Source organism: Cupressus sempervirens, chromosome 6 (assembly GCF_028749045.1).
Source record: "Cupressus sempervirens isolate cs-2001-9-10 chromosome 6, ASM2874904v1, whole genome shotgun sequence".
Taxonomy (NCBI): Eukaryota; Viridiplantae; Streptophyta; class Pinopsida; order Cupressales; family Cupressaceae; genus Cupressus; species Cupressus sempervirens.
In genome coordinates this window covers 348,613,717-348,631,858 of record NC_143123.1, presented here as the reverse complement: position 1 = coordinate 348,631,858, position 18,142 = coordinate 348,613,717, and the positions used below count along the sequence as shown (strand labels likewise).

Sequence of the window (18,142 nt, the reverse complement as noted above, 5' to 3'; positions counted from 1 at the left end):
ATTGATAAGTTGTGTTTTCTGATTATCTTTTCTCATTGCTTTATAACTTTTTATATTGTTTTTTGCAGATGGTAGGTGGGCAAGTTGGGGTGGCAATACCCCCAATTTAAAGAATTTTGCTCTCAAAGTCATATGCCAACCTTGTAACACATCCCATTGTGAGTGCAATTGGAGCTTATTTGAGTCCATCCACACAAAGAAAAGAAATAGAATGACTCAAAAATGGTTTAATGACCTTGTTTATGTGCACTATAATCTTAAGTTGCACATAAAAAAGGCACAGAGTTCAGCACTACCAAGTCCACTTGATCTAGAAGACATAGATCCTTATTCTGATTGGATGGTACAAGAGCTAGGTCCATTGTTTTCACCAGATGAGATTGCTGATTTGGAGAGGCAGGCCATGCAGGGGATTGCTGGAACAGATTTTCATTTCAGAATGGATGACATTAAGGATGAGGACGATGATGATTCAAGCTTAGAGGACGAGGCATTACCAGTGACACATATAGGAGATACATCCTCTTCCAAAAATCGAGCCTATCAATAGGGATGTCGAGTGAGGAGGCATGCCACAAGTGAGGAGGCATGCCACAGACTTCACAGTCACGCAACTCACACCCTATCCTAGTGTGGGGCACTTCTTCGAGGGCTAGACCCCTTCGCCTTTCTCCTAGTGCAGCTGGAAAGAGGAAGATCTGATTGTATTGATGTATTTAGACTTTTAGTATTTACTTCTAGTTTGACAGATTGAAACTATTTACTATTTTGCTTCCCTCCATGAGCATTCTGCATAAGAATGCAATTTTGTACCCACTATGCATTTATATATATTTGAACTCTGCTTGTTTCTTTTGTGTTCTCTTTAATTAACTTTTTAGATGCATCTTCTCATTAAATTTTGCCAAAAAAAATGTATTTTTAATTAAATTTCAGTGGTTTTTTTAGGTTCTTGAGTTTTCCCGAGTTTTTTTTTTAAATCGCCAAGTTTTTCTGAATTAAACTTTTGGGGGGCTTGCCGAGCTTTTGCCTTTGGCGAGTTTTCCAACTATGATTATGACTATTCAATGTTTTATTTACATGAAAACTTGGTTAAGCTCCAGCATGAGAGCAATTATAGTCATGCTCCAAACAGACCATGTATTAAAAAAGGTGTTAATAAGATAACTACTATAATTATTATTTTCAACTCGAGAGCAGTTATAGCCATGCTCCAAACAGGCCATACATAAAAAAAATGGCTTTACCAAGATAATTACTATAATTATCATCTTCAAATCTGATTGCCTGATACTTTCTTCATCCCTATATTGTTCCGGTAATTTTACAAGCTAGAACATGGATCTACACTTACTGAAAACTGGTTCCCTAAGACAGGAGCTTCATAGCAATTGCCAGGCATCAGCTGCCATCGTTGAAATTCGCCTCGATAACCCCTTCCTATGCTTCCTGCACTGTGAAATGTGTTTTTTTGCAGAGTTCATGAATGCAATCACAGAAAATAACCACTCGCTATAAAGTTGAGTTTTTAATTAGAATGGATAAAGCACTAAGCATATTGATAAACTATAAAATCAGTGAAAGATTGTGTATTTAAGTATGAGCGTTATCAAATATTTGAAAGTCGCAAATTGCATTTTGGCATATAGGTAGTTGCAGACCTACCCCATCCCTCCAAGTGGAACACCATGGCAAGAAGAAGGTTTTCTCTCTCGATTGAAGGGATCAATTATTGGTCTCTGCAAATAAAGACCGAAGATATTAATATCCACAGAAGAGAAAAAGTAGGTTAATGGGACTAGAGATTATAACAGATCACAATAGAAAGTTATAGAGAGAGAGCCCCAGAATCAAAAGAAAGAAAGTATATAAGACAAACAAAATTATTGAAAGAGATAGAAATTTGAATAGCAGGAAATGCTTATCTGACAAGATCAAGCATGCATTCTACCTGCAAATGTCTGAGTACTTTAGCTCTTACAAAATATTAATATAACATAGATGCTTGTTGACACACAATTCAGCTAGGTAAAATGTAACTACCCTTCCTTTGGAAGTTTCATCTTGTACATGACGCCACAATCGCAGAGCTAACTGGGCCTTCATAAAATTTGCAGAAACAGAAAGTCAGCCACAGTATACAGTAAAAGTTTTTAATTAATAAATTTATGAAAGGCTGTGTTCACATAGATATTCCGCAACTTTTCTGAACTCTGAGTATAGTATATATAAATATGCATAATTAGTTTCCAAGTCCAATTGAGATCTTATGCTAATACATTAAAATAACATATTTTGAATGAATGGCATCCCAAACATACCAGCTTGAGCTTTTCCATTAAAGTGAGACTGAATTCAGTAAGAAAATTAGCATGTTTGTTTAGCTTACAACTCCATGCCAGTTTTTGAGGAAGCCCTGCATCATACTTCACCTGCAAAGGAAGAAAAAAATTAGAGCAATGTTTAATAATGACATCTTAAATTTCGTCTTATAGTATCTTAAATTTCATCTTATAGTAGCTACAACTTACAAGATTAGGAACCACAAGCAGTGTTGGCCATAAAAACGTGATATGTATACAATGGCAAATCATGGTATGGGGAGACAATTAAATAGATAACTACATAAACACAAAATACATATAGAAATCTATATCTCACTGTTGGATCAGAATTGAACCTGTTAATGATTGTAGCTTCGATTGGATGATTCTAATCAACAAAATCAAATGTTTGGATGACATATCTGCCTTAAACATTCAATGTCTATCCTTCACTATTATTATGGAGCATTATTATTATTGGTAATAAATTATTAAGAGAAAGAGAGAGAGAGAGAGAGAGTGTGTGTGTGTGTATATATATATACATGGATATATGTATGTATATGTATATGTGTGTATATATATGTGTGTGTGTGTGTGTATATATATAAACATATATTATAATCATGATAATACATTGAGCAAATACCATTTGTGTTATATGTTAAAGTAATAACTAATGTGAGTTCAGATATCAACAAGAGACATGTCTGTACAGGAGACATGACTCTTTATATCATATATATATTAATTAAAAGAGTAGCTTGAAAAACACAGGAATCAATAAGTGCTATTACAAGTTACAGCAGCAACATATCATATAGAATCTGCACATACATCTAGAGAACAATGATTAAAATTTCGATATTTCTATTTCCTATAAAGTTGATCAAAACTTAACATGGTATCAGAGCAGGTTCCCTACCAGCACTGTGAGACTTCGAATAGATGTATAAAAACACATCGCTATAGGAAAGTTTTGCCACATAGAATATTGGTAAAACAAGTGCTAAAGTTTGTGTTTTACAGTCCAGGCATTGTTCCCTCAGTTAAATACATGAGCGATCACCTTGACCTGCTGAAGAAACTATCAAATTAGCGGCAATCGAATAACAAAAGTTTATTATTCAGAATATAACATTCTTGACAGGGATATCAAAGGTTAAGCAGCTCTTCAAATACGAAAGTTCATATTTGATTTGCATCAGTGAACTATTGCCACTCAAGGATACAATCAGGGAAATCATATTAATATTAAATTACTTAGTAAAAAACAAGAATTGTCCAATAAACTTTCATTCTTCTATCATTTTTGTCGTGAAGGAGCTTATAACTGCATTTTAGCTTTGGGAGGTCTAGTATTGCAGTCAAGTTTTGAAGGAATGACTTGGTTCTCGGACTATAGACATAATTTGTGGCATACGTAACAAAACACCGCGTTTATTTCAAGACTATATGATGCAGAGGGTTTTAGACTACAACACAAAACTTTTAAAATCTGATGACATGCATGGACTGTGAAATAAAACCCTTTCTCAATCCAAAACCATTACACAATTATATCATGCATGCATGGAAATTTTAGAAATCTTACTGAACAAAGGGTCAACACATGAAGATGTTGCCCATTTAAATCTGCATTACAACTTAGCTTTCCTGCAACATAGTATGGGAAAATAATACAGAAACAAAGAAATGCATGAAACTAAAGAGGATCCTCCAATGGCCAACATAGACCATTGGAGGATCAAAACCTCCATGCAAAGGCCACTCTCATAGAAACAAAGAGTTTCAGCCTACAATAAAATGAAATGAGACTGATTTACAAATTTCAGAAATACAAAAGATTAAACTTTTGTTTAATGACTTTTAGAACAAGATAGAGGGCATGCATGCAAATCGAAAAGAACTCCAGAAAAATTGCAAGAAAACTCAAAAATCGATTCTCTTCACTTTCTCCCAAAAAAATCTCTCTTTTACAATATGCACTCCTCTCTCCTTTTCGAAAAATCATTCTAATGTAACTCCCAATCCTAGCTTTCTTGTGGCAGTTATAGTTTGAATGCCAACACATGATGCTTTAGGAATATTCATCATTTTCTTCATTTTGATATTTTCCATATAACATTTTCGAAACTAGAAATTTTTAACACACCCAAAAAATATTAAAATAAACTAAACTAATGTCCTAAGTGGATAATGTTGGGTAGGCTTATAAGAATACCACCTAAACATTTCCACCACCTGGATAAAAGGACTTTTATTTAAAAGTAAAAACTTACACACCCACAATGTTTTAAAAAACTAAATAGAAAACTATGTGAACTATTGATGATTAGCTTTGTGCCCCTACACCACTATAGTACAAGGCTTCTTTCTTGGGTGGCATCATGCTTGTGAATAGTGATTGTGAAATCGTCATGGAGCTTGCAATAAATTGTGATATTCTAGTTGGTAGAAGCTAACAATTAAATTTTTGAAATCATTTGGCTTGAAACCCTCATGTCTCTATTATGAGTTAAACATAGTTGCTATTACCAATTTGTGCAGGTAACTCGCGAGCATTAGTTGTTGGATAGTTGTGGTTATATTAACGGAAGTCTCTGAAATTAATAGCAGAGGACGATTGCAGGATATAATGGAGAGTATATTTATCAAGGTTGCATAGGGACAGGGGTACTTGGCTGCTTAGGGTACCGGATGGAGTATGGTACAACTATTTTTCAAAATGGGGGACAGGGGTGCTTGGGCATGTCAAATTTTTTTTCTAATATAATTTAATATTTATACAAAATGTTAAATTTATGCCCATGAATTAGATAAACAACAATAACGAATCAACAATATAGATACAAGAGACACAAAATCACCCTTGGAAAACCCTTCCAAAATTGAAGGGAAAACCCCAGCCACACAACAGAAAACACTTTATTGATAATGAAATGTTCAAGAGTACAATGCCTTACACTTGATGCGATATATGTAGCACATAGGGAGACTTTTCACATTACAACCGAAGGTCTCTTCAAATTCCCAAAACATGACGCTTTATATTCAAATACAGCTCTTCATATTTCCATGCCTCAACACATGTTGTATAACACGTCTTTATTTGTAATATTACAATTTATCGTAAATATCCTTTTTAGTTGAAGGTGACCCTAATGATAATAACGTCCATATTTCTAGAGATACAGATTTCTATTGCAGCTACAATCTCCAAAACTCCATCTTAGTGAGAGAGAGATCTTTAGCTAAACAGTCACACAAGGCTACAATCAAAAAAATATCAATGATAAATTCTTATCACATTGATTCAAAGTAAAATTCATGGAATCACTCAACATGAAATAACTGCAAGAATCACAATCAGCTTTCATTACAAATTCACTCAACGTGATGTTGTCATGGAATCTTTCAACATGACAAACCGACAAGAATCACAATCAGATTTCATCATGGACTCACTCAACGTGATGTTGTCATGAAATCTATCAACATGACAAACCTGCAAAAATCACAATCAACTTTCATCACGAACTCACTCAACATGACAACCCTGCAAAAATCACAATCACCTTTCATCACAAAGTCACTCAACATTATGTTGTAAAGGAATCTCTCAACATGACAAACCTGCAAAAAACACAATCAACTTTATCACAGACTCACTCAACGTGATGTTGCAATGGAATCTCTCAACATGAAAAACTAGTTAAATTTACAACCAGAATTTTGTCATGGACTCTCTAAATGTGATACAATCATGGACTTTCTCAACATGACTTCCAACTCTTATCCTGGAGTTTCTCAACATGATGACATCATGGACTCTCTCTACATGATGCTTACAGTGAATCTCTCATAAGTGAAAGAGTTATCAGGTTGACCTTAAAGTTATCGTTAATTTCACATATATAAGAACTCATAATTAGCAAGAAATGCAATCACAGCTAAGACATTACATCAAGTCTCAAAATCCTTGTCATGTCCCCATCTTTTTAACCTCATAGTGGAGTTCTTAGTCTTTACATTCCTCTAAGGCTAAGTGGAGGAATAAGGAGAAATTGATTAAGTTAATTTCTTATAAAGTCATTAAATAAATTAAAATTAAAAGGTGACTTTATATTTAATTGATTTAATTAATTTAATTAAAAGTGACTAAAGTTAATTAAATAAATTAAAAGAATCTTCTAGGAGGAATTAAATATCATTTTATTTCTTCTAGAAGAAAGAATCTTCTAGGAGGAATTAAATATTATTTTATTTCTTCTAGAAAGAGTTCCATCTATTGGAAGAAAAGAATAAATAGGGAGGGCAGCCTCATTGTTGATCATCGAATGTGTTGTCATCTACTCTTCTAGATAACTTGTGAAGCAAAGGGTTTCTGCAGTTGCTACATTGATCGTTGGGAACGAATACTCCCATTGATTTGCATAACAAAGGTGCTGAAAATCTTTCAAAGGGTTGCAGTTGTTGGAGAAGACAAATCAGTATTTTCATTGTGCCAAATTTCTGGCCTGGGGCCAAGTTTGTGGAGTAAGATTGAAGGAATAAGTCAGATATTGCTATAGTACAGATTTGCCACAATACCAATTTGCTACAGTATCACTACTAAAATGGCGTTGCTATAGTAACACTACTACAGTGATGTTGCTACAATGTCGTCGCTACAATGATTTGCTACAATAACACTGCTACAGTGTCGTTGCTACAGTGACTCGCTACAATAAAATTTAGATTTTTGGAGCAAATCCAAGTTTTAATCTATTACATTTTGCATTGTTTGAGAGTAGATATTTAGGGCATTGGTAGGGTTTTTTTAACTCTATTGTAGACTGATTTATATCAGAATTTCATTTCAGGAGTTGTCAAAGGGAATTAAAATATCATTTAAATGACAGCATGCATTGTCTTAAGTCTCATTGTTGAAGATGCATATTTTCTCATTTGTAACCAATGTTTATATGTTCCAATAAAATACAAAAAAATATTTGCATCGCCATTGTTAGTCATTGCAACCATATCTCTTTTAGTTTGGCATTTAGGAACAATCAGCATTCAGATCAACATTATATTCCTTGGGTCCAAAGTGTTTGACGAAATGTCAAACGACTAAATTATTAAAGAATTTGGTATTTGATGAAGTTATAATCGGCTGGGGTTATTACATTGGTATCAGAGTTAAATCCTGTCATTTTGAGGGTTTAGCAATCACATGTAGCCACTTGGGGTTGGCTCTCACAAATTTTACACGCGCAAGTGAGCTTTGTTTGATAGGGAACAAGAATTTGACAAGCAGCCAAACACCATGGGTGACAGGAAAGAGGGTAGCCCACCAAGAGACAATAGGAATGAGGATCAAGAAACAAGGGAATTTTTCAGAGCAATGGTCACAGAACAGGAGCGGATGGCTTAGGCTTTGCAAGCACTCACCACCATGGTTCAGCACATGAACCCACATGACAGATAGAATCAGGATCAAGGGGATAACAAGAGTGCAATGGGATCACCTAGAGCTCATAGAACTCTTTCCAGAATAGCAGACAGGCCCACACGTCCTACCTTTAATAGAGAGGAACCAGTACAAGAGCCAACAAAGGAGGTTGAGGATGGGACTTTTGTAGATATCCTTATGGCTGCTAATGTTGAATGGGAATTATTGGCACCACAGGTGTAGGAGAGAATGACTTTGGAGAGGTTTGTGAACCAAAGAAGAGAACTCTACTATGCAATCAGACAAAATACGAGACCTCGTGGTGAGGATAATAAATTAAAGCGTGCTATAGGGAAGCTTTCCTTGACTACATTTGATGGGAGCAACAGAATGACAACGCAAGCTTGGATTCACAAGCTTGATACCTTCTTAGCATTGAGACCCATGACAAAAATGGAGGCAATAAAATATGCCACGCTAAATTTAGAGGGAGTTGCCCATGATTGGTGGTACCATGGGATGGTTACCCTTCAGCATAACCAGGTGACTTCATATCAAGACTTTGTGGATAGGTTGGTAGAGAGGTTTGATAAGAAGGATCTAGAAGTCTACTTCAGGGAGTTGGCACTGTTGAGATAGACAGGCAGATTGGAGTATTTCAAAAGTGACTTTCAGAGGCTATCCGTTATGGTGTCAAATATATCAGATAGGAGATCAGTTCTTCTGTTCACTGAGGGATTATCTGAACCACTAAAGGGTTGGGTAAAAGCCTTTGATCCATTCAATTTGCAAGAATCCATTAAGAAGGCTAGAAGTATGGAACAAGCAGCCCCAGTAAACAAATTTGAGTCAAAGGGTGCATCATCTAGCAAAGACAACCCATTCTTCAAGAAACTTGAGAGGAATGAAACAAAGGCTGAAAATAAAGATAAATCATTTGCTCCTTTGGATAGAGAGACAATGAATGATTTACAGAAGAAAAACCTATGTTTTTATTGCAAAGGACCCTATGACATGAACCATGACTATCCTTTGAAGCCAAAGGGGAAAGCAAATAGGGTTATATGAGCTTATTATGAGGATTTTGATTCTGAAAATTCGGACCAGCAATCTGAAAATGAGGAATCAATTGAAGAAAAGGAAGGCACAGATGATGAAAAGATGAACAAAATGGGTACAGGTGATGAGAAGACTGGAGGTAGACTTAGGGAGGCCCATCTCACTAGAGTACAACAAGAGGGATCATTCAAGATAAGAGGGGGATTGGCTGGTAAGCAAGCTATTACTTTGCTTGATATAGGTGCTATTCACAATTTTTTCTAGGTTGATTGAGAGGCGTGGGATATAGACAGAGAAATTTGAGGGTCAAAGAGTGAGGGTAGTTGATGGCTACATCCTCAAATCTAACAAGAAGATTACAGGTCTGGCCCTAAAGATCAACAATTTTGATTTCAGAGTAGATTTTTATTATGTTAACATGGGTGATACAAATTTGGTCTTGGGTATGACTTGGTTACATGATATAGGGAAGTTCACTCTCAATTTGAGAGATTAGAAGATGAAGTTTCAGTTAAAAGGGAAGACCCATATACTTAAGGCCATTCGTGACAGTGGGTTTAGGATGATGTCATGCACACGCATGGAGAGTTGAGACATGACCAAGTTGAGTGGGCAGCCCATTGCACTTTAATGCCATCACAGGGGCAGCAAAAATCAGAATATCACCCAAACATACAGGAATTGAGAATCAAGCACTACAAGGTTTTCAATGAAATACCACCAGGTAGACCTCCAGATAAAGGTATTGAGCATATTATTGAGTTAGAGGAGGGTGTTAAACCCATCATGATCACACCCTACAAGCATCCAAATAGATTAAAGGATGAGATTGAGAAAACCATCAAAGAACTACTTGCTATGGGGCACATTAAACCAAGTCTCCTTTCGCTTCTTCTGTGATTTTGGTGAAGAAGATGGATGGTACTCTTAAGATGTGCATAGATTACAAGGTCCTGAACAAGAAGACTATCAAAAACAAATATCCCATCCCACGGATTGATGAGTTATTAGATGAGCTACATGGAGCATGTTTCTTCTCGAAAATTGATTTGAGATCAAACTATCATCAGCTCTGAGTCAAAGAGCAGGATATAGAGAAGATGACATTCAAGTGTCATTGTGGCCATTTTGAGTTTGTAGTTATGCCATTTAGACTAACTAATACTCAAGCTACTTTTCAGTTCACAATGACCAGGGTCTTTCAGCATTAGTTGAGAAAATTTGCGTTAGTCTTCTTTGATGACATCCTGGTGCATAGTAGGACATGGGATGAGCATGTGCAACACTTAGACACAATGTTGAGCGTTTTGAGCAAGGAGTCCTTGTATGCAAAAGAGTCAAGTTGCAATTTGGGATTATCAAAGTTATTATATCTGGGTCACGTAATCAATGCTCAGAGAGTACGCATGGATCTTGAAAAGATTCGTGCTATTATTGAGTGGCCTACTCCAATGAATCTAACACGGTTGAGAAAATTTTTGGGGTTGTGTGGGTTCTACAGCAGGTTTGTTAGTGGATATTCCAGGCATGCAGCACCCTTGACGGACTTGATGAGAAAGGGGGCTTTCTTATGGACTCTTGAGGCACAAGAGTGTTTTGATAAATTCAAGGAGTTGATGACTTTTTGTCCAGTGTTAGCATTACTAGATTTTAGCAAACCTTTTGAGCTGCATTGTGATGCATTTGGCGAAGGAGTTGGTGCAGTGCTTATACAAGACAAGCACTCGATTGCTTATGAAAGTATGAAGCCCAGGGGGGCTAAGAGGAGCTTCAGCATTTATGATAAGGAAATGTTGACCATAATGCATGCTTTGGCCGAATTCAAGCAGCATTTAGTGGGTAGTAAATTAAGCATAAAAACTGACCACAAGAGCCTAAAACATTTCCTAGGGCAAGGAGGTAGCAAAAATTATTAAAAAGCTTCTTAAGGAGTTGGTCAGGTTCGCTGGTATGCTAGTTTCTGGTCAGTGTTGGTTTGTTGGTTCTACTTTTTGTTGTTTCCAGCTTTTTGTTTTAAACTCTAGGTTCCAGGTCCTTGTAAAACTTGGGTTTGTTTTTGTTTGGTTTACTCTAGTGGTTTCAAGTCCCTATAAAACCTAGTTTTTTTTGTTTTGTGGTGAACTTCAAGTTTTAGGTCCTTGTAAAGCCCGGTGATGTGTCTTGTTTATCTTTAGCTTTTGTAAAGGATTTCGGGTCCCTTCAAAATCTGTTTTTGCATTAATCTAAACATTTCCTAGGGCAATAAGATCTTAATGACAGGCAACAGAAATGGGTAAGTAAATTACAAGCATATGACTTTAATATTACCTATTTCAAGGGGACACAGAATGTAGTAGCAGATGCCTTGTCACGAAGACCCCACTTGAGCTTGATGAAAGATATATCAGAGGATTGGAGACATTTGATCCTTGCAGAGTATGCAAAGGATACATGGGCATCGGGATTCATAGATGGATCAATCTAGAATAGTGATTTCACCCTTGTGAATGAGCTCATCATTTACAAAGGGCGCATTTATTTGGTGCCTGGGTCAAAGGAAAGGAGGATGGTGTTGAGAGTTTATCATGACTCACCTATGGTAGGACATCCAAGTTTTTACAAAACCTACCAGTAGATTCGTGAGCGTTTTTCTTGGAAAGGGCTCAAAGCTAAGGTGTTGCACTATGTTAGAGAGTGTCCTACTTGCCAGCAGAACAAATAGGAACACTCTTACCCAGTCAATTCACTTCAGCCACTTCTGATTCCTGACAAGAAGTGGGAGTGTTTGTCCATGGACTTCATTATAGAACTACCGAGAGCCAAGGGCAGAGATTGTATATATGTTGTTGTTGATTGGCTTACGAAGTTTGCCCACTTCCCGATCGCTGCTACATACATTGTTATGCAGGTGGAAAATTATTCTTCAAAGAGGTATTTAGGTTGCATGGCTTACCTCGGAGCATCGTCAGCAATAGGGACAATAGGTTTATGAGTCACTTCTGGCAGGAGTTGTTCAAATTGTGTGAAACAAAGCTCACTCTGAGTACTAACTACCACCCCCAAACAAATGGTCAAACAAAGATAGTGAACAAATGGGTAGAGGGATACCTCAGGAATTACTTAGCAAGGCAAAAGAAGGCTTGGGTTAAGTGGATATATCTACGTGAGTATTGTTATAACTTCACTTATCACATGTCTATCCAGATGTCACCATTCATGGCATTATATGATATGAGGCACCGATTTTCATGGATTTGTTATTATCCGATAGTAGAGTGTCCAGTGTTGGAGACTTATCACAGGTGAGCCAGGACATAAAAGGCTCTTAAAGAAAATATTACTAAGGCATAGAATCAGCAAAAGCCGTATGCTGATTAGAAGAGGACTGAGCGGACTTTTAAGCTAGGTGATATGGTATATCTGATTTTGCAGCCTTATCGCCAGTCCACTCTCAAAAAAGTGGTGCCAAAAAACTTAAGCCACATTTTTATGGGCCTTTTAGGGTGATCAAGAGAGTTGGAGAGATGGCTTACGAGTTGGATTTTTCGGCAACGAGCAGAGTCCATAATGTTTTTCATGCATCATGTCTCAAAAAGGCGTTAGGACACCGGATTGGTCCTTCTACAGTGCTTCCACCCTTGGACAATGAAGGGAAATTGGTTTTAGTACCAGAAGCTATCATTGAGTTCAAGGAGAGGAATTTGAGGAGACGTACTATCAAGGAGTACTTGGTAAAGTGGAAGAACCTGCCAGTAGAGGATGCCACTTGGGAGAGTGAAGAAATTTTGCAGTATTTAGAGTTGAGATTGCTTGGGAACAAGCAATTTCAAGAGGGGTGGATTGTAATGTCCCCATCTTTTTAGCATCTTAGTGGATTTCTTAACCTTTACATTCTCTGAAGGCTAAGTGGACAAAAAAGGAGAAACTAATTAAAATAATTTCTTATAAAGTCATTAAATAAATTAAAATTAAAAAAGGTGACTTTATATTTAATTAATTTAATTAAAAGTGACTAAAGTTAATTAAATAAATTAAAAGAATCTTCTAGGAGGAGGAATTAAATATTATTTTATTTCTTCTAGAAGGAGGTCCATCTTTTGGAGGAAAAGAATAAATAGGGAGGGCAACCTCATTGTTGATCATCGAATGTGTTGCCATCTACTCTTCTGAATAACTTGTGGAGCCAAGGGTTTTTGCAGTTGCTACCTTGATCATTGGGAACGAACACTCCCATTGATTTGCATAACTGAGGTGGTGAAATATCTTTCGAAGGGTTGCAGCTGTTGGAGAAGACCAATGAGTCTTTTCATTGTGCCAAATTTGTGGCCTAGGGCTAAGTTTGTGGAGTAAGATTGAAGAAATAAGTCGGATATTGCTACTGTACTGATTTGCTACAATATCGTTGCTACAGTGACATTGCAACAGTAACACTGCTATAGTGATGCTGCTACAGTGTCATCACTATAGTGATTTGCTACAGTAACACTGGTACAGTGTCATCACTAAAGTGTTTGCTACAGTGACTCACTACAGTAAAATTCAGATTTTTGGAACAAATCCAGGCTTTAATCTATTACATTTTGCATTGTTTGAGAGTATATATTTAGGGCATTGGTAGGGTTTTTTAAATCTATTGTAGACTGATTTATATCAGAATTTCATTTCAAGAGTTGTCTAAGGGAATTAAAATATCGTTTAAATCATAGCATGCATTGCCCCAAGTCTCATTATTGAAGATGCATATTTTCTCATTTGTAACCAATGTTTATATGTTCCAATAAAATACAAAAAAATATTTGCATCACCATTGTTAGTCATTTGGAGTTTGCAAGCATATCCCTTTTAGTTTGGCATTTAGGAACAATCAGCATTCAGATCAACGTTATATTCATTGTGTCCAAAGTGTTTGACGAAATGTCAAACAACTGAATTATTAAAGAATTTGGTATTTAATGAAGTTATAACTGGTTGGGGTTATTACAATCCTACAATAGCAAAATATTAACAGCATATGTAAGAATGGTGGGCATTCAAGGACTCCCTCTTAGTCAAGAACGACTTTGATCACGCAAAAGGAGATAGCAAAGAAACTCTCTCTGAATCACAAGCTCCCTCTAAGTCTCAACATCTCCCTCTGAATATGAAATTCTTATCTTGTTGCATTCTGCAACCAAGTAACTTCATAGAATTAAACAATCATTCCAGATATTTTTGTTTGCAGTATAATCTTCTTGATCATGCATAAATATGAATCAATAACCAATAATTATACACAAAACCACCAATAATGCATACAACATCACACACAGGCTATAGTTGAAGAGAAAAACAAAAATAATTACAACTAAATAATAAAAGCAAGCTCCTTAAGATTAGTTTCATCACTAGATAAATACGTAGCTTGCCCCTCTACTATTTCTAGGACGACCAAGACCACAGTGAAAAGCCCCTCAACAACATGACTCAGCCCTGATTACCTTACTTATTTTTCAATATCTTTCCCTTACAAACATATTCAGACAACTCTACTCCAATGGAAAGCTTAATAAAATACATGATATCTTTTGACAATCTTCCAATAACATCTTCCAAGCCGTCACAAAACGAAATCAAGGGGTAGCGCAACACAACAAATCGATTAAAAGATGTGGGAGATGTGAACAGAACCCAGTCCTTCTGCAATCCAACAATAGACAATTGTTTCCAAAGCGTGACACATAAACCGTTAATCAGCAAACTCATCCGTGTTGGAGGTCATCAATTCCTTCAAAGTCAGTGACATGGACTCCTTTGAAACCTTCAAATTATTCACGCCATAATTGCATTTCTTATTCAACCCTAGAACTTTCCACTTTACATAAACTAGAAGTACATTAAGGACCGCCATAGCTAGGCTAGGAAAAACTATCCCTCCCCTTTCATATCCCTGTTCACAAAATTTGATTCAAAATACTCAAAATTAGATTCAAAAGATTTTAGCAATAATTTGAGCTTCTAAAGAATGTGACTAAAAGCACGATAGCACTTAAATCATAGCAAACAGTGAAAACATCGTCATTTTGATGACCCCTTTTGGAATTTACTCCTTAATCACTTCAAATTTCCAATTTAGGATTCTATGGATAGTTTCGAATATATTCTATACTTGAAAATATGAGATTTTTATTTACTTCAAAGATGTACAAACTCTTGAATAATACATAAGAATAATAATTTTATATATAAGACAAAATATATTTATTATTAAAGATCTCTCCTAATAATATATCAATTGGTATTATGTTTATAACTCGTATTTCCCCCCCTTTCACTTTATTATGCCCTGTACTATTTGGTTAGTTTCTATTCTTGTCTCAATACTCCTCACACCTTATTCCTTTATTAGCAAATCCAAACTTTCAACTTATCATTAATATTCTCTTACTTTTCAGTCCTTATGAACTTAGCTCTTATTAATTCTCCTCAACTTATGAATGTCTCGTGGACCTCCTTGCTGGCTCGGCAGGGTTTACTTAATATTTATTGAATCTCTTTTTATCCACCTGTCAGTAATCCTTACCGACTTCCTTATTTTTCTTGCGTGGGATTTCCTTGCTAAGTGGCGGTTTTATAACTTTTATTTCCACCTTCCTATATTATTTTCAATCTACCTCCACGTTATCTCCTGTGCGGGGTTTTACTTGATATTTATTGGATCTATTTTTATCCACCTGTTATTAATCCTGACTAGCTTCCTTATTTTTCTTGCGTGGGATTTCCTTGCTAAGTGCAGTTTTCTAACTTTATTTCACCTTCCCATATTATTTTCAATCTCCCTCCATGTTGTCTCCTATGCACTATTTTAAATATGATTATGTTTTTTATGAGACACTTAAATTGATCCCACATAATGCAAAACCCCTTATTCTGTTGGTTCATATGCCTTCTGACTTGCACAGTTTTTGCTCCGTTTTCCAATGTTCTTCCTAATGGTTCTTGTCCCACACTGGACTCCTTTTAAATATCCTTCCAAACATCACTTTGTAAAGTGATCAGCATGCATAGATAAGTGATGCCAATACCCTTAGTATGTAAGCCCTCGACAAGTGAGATTTCAATGAATTCTGATTATATTTAAAATATGCACTTTTACTAGTCAAGATAATTATTAGTAAATATTAGTATGGAGCAGTATAGAATATTTGATAATGATATTTATTACTAATATTTATTAAATAATGAGACTACTTGATAATATATAAATATTTTTATTTTTATGTTTTGACAATATTCGTTGTGATTGTTGAATGCCTCTTGTTATTAAGGTCAATTTAATAATACAATTTCAATCATGTATATGTATTTACTCTTAAGAGGTATTAAATAATTATCTCATATATTATTTAATCATATTAATAATAATATCACACTGTATTAGTATATAAATATTTAATATTTCTGATCATGTATAATCGTTGGGTCTCACTCAGGGAGGGGTCATGACGGTTTATCCTTCCCGAGATTGCTTATCCTCAAGCAATGATATTTTATATAAATTTATACATTTAGAATCAATAATGAAGATATATTGTGAGAAAGTGTAAAGCATTTGTAAGGTATACATATTGATGTATGAAAACATAAAGAAGACACGAAGTAGACACATGAATGCATGAAGACAAGGTAGGCAATATATGATCATCCTATTTAAAAATATATATATATACGTTATGCTTTTGATTATGAATCCTACAACCACAAAGTGAACATCAGTACATACATATATACAAACTCTAAAGAAAAATTGGTTCATGAAAAGTTAGTCCAAGTCAGTTCCATACTAAGCCCAAGAGCGGAACTTTGGCCACCTTGGCCCTAGTGGCAAGTTTCAAGCATCTACACAAGGTGGTCTACTTAGTGGGATGCTTGTTTCTATTTTTGTCTTTTATCTTATCCAAAAGGCTCCTTTAGCATCTTTCCCTTAACTAGTACTACAACAAGGTGTCCTAGCGGTACTCCCTTTTGTAGACTCCATAGGAAAACTTCTTACATGAGGTTACATTAAGTTGTCTTTCCCTTAACTAGTACTACAATAGGGTACCCTAGCCATTTTCCCTTTATCACAAAGTAGCAAGGTATTTTCTAAGTAGTTCTCCCCTAACTATTTTTGTGATAGGGTGCCCTCGTGATTCTCCTTTAATTATAGACTCCATGGGATACATATTTGCAATAGGGTGCCCTAGCAATTCTCCCTTTATTGCATAGCAGTAAGGTGTCTCCACAACAGTTCTCCCTTAACTGTCTCTACAATAGGGTGCCCTAGCGGATTCTCCCTTAATTGCATCTCTTTTAATTCAATTTGTTTATTTCTTAAATGCAATATGATCAAAATTAGGTTACATTAATAAGATATTAGTATATTACAAATAAAAGTGGTTTGAATTACTGTTGTAACTCAAGATGGACTTCATCGAAACTCTATTAGCTTTCTTCTTTGTTTGTTTATTCGATATTGTTGAGATTCCACTAACCATGCTTCATTTTCTTCGACGATGTTCCTTCTATTTCAGTGTCATGCATTTCTCCTATTGTATGTATTTGACTTCTTTTTATGATTTATGTCTTGGTTCCCATGAATCTTTACATCGAAAACATAACTTTCTCAACTCTTCTCGTTGTTTTTGGGCTTTCTTATCTCAACATATGTGTCCACGTCCAAAGTTCTCATTACAATGAAAACGTTTTCTTTTTCCAAATTCCTTTGCATGTCGTTCATCTCTACCATGAAATTGTTTTGTGTGGCTGCTTGAGGTTTCCAAATTCCGAGTTGTTTCAATCTTATCTTCAAGATTTCCTGGTTTTAGAGCATTTACTAATCCTCTAAGTGGATCCTTAACCCATCTATGAATAAATATAGGAGTTGATCTTCACCTATTCTTGTTACTTGTATTCAAATTCTTTGGAATACGTTAATATAACTATTGATGGTTCCCCGTTGCCTAATATGTGCTAGCCTGTTAAAATCTTCTAGCGGATTCTTCCTATCAAATATTTTGATTAATCTTTGTGTAAATTCCTTATAGGTGGTAATATTTTTGTGGCCTCAAGTGTGATTCCCATTGTACCACCATTCATGCGCTATGCCCCTTAGGTGGAAGATAGAGAATTAGAGTGCATCTTCCTCCATCATGGGGCTAAAGGTGAGGTAGGTGTTTAAGGTCTGTAACCAATCATATGTTGTGATTTTCCCCAATCCATCAAAGTTGGGAATGTCAACTTTGTTTACTTGGTCCTTAAGGTCCTTGTTTGAATCCACTATCGCTCTTTTTTGTGCTCCATGTCTTTAGCCTTTACAAAATTCACT

At 35.7% G+C, this 18,142-nt stretch overlaps 1 protein-coding gene across 2 annotated transcripts in view; it reads right to left on the bottom strand.

The window, feature by feature from the left end:
- The window catches only part of LOC149552555 (uncharacterized), a 214,515-nt gene that overhangs the window by 170,899 nt on the left and 25,474 nt on the right, over positions 1-18,142 (bottom strand). For both annotated transcript variants that reach the window (XM_089788144.1, XM_089788145.1), the window contains exons 3-6: positions 2,322-2,432; positions 2,044-2,100; positions 1,666-1,739; positions 1,355-1,454 (exon numbers count right to left, since the gene is read on the bottom strand). In XM_089788144.1, the coding sequence (XP_089644270.1) occupies positions 1,355-1,454; positions 1,666-1,739; positions 2,044-2,100; positions 2,322-2,432 (342 nt within the window). The remainder of the gene's footprint in view (positions 1-1,354; positions 1,455-1,665; positions 1,740-2,043; positions 2,101-2,321; positions 2,433-18,142) is intronic.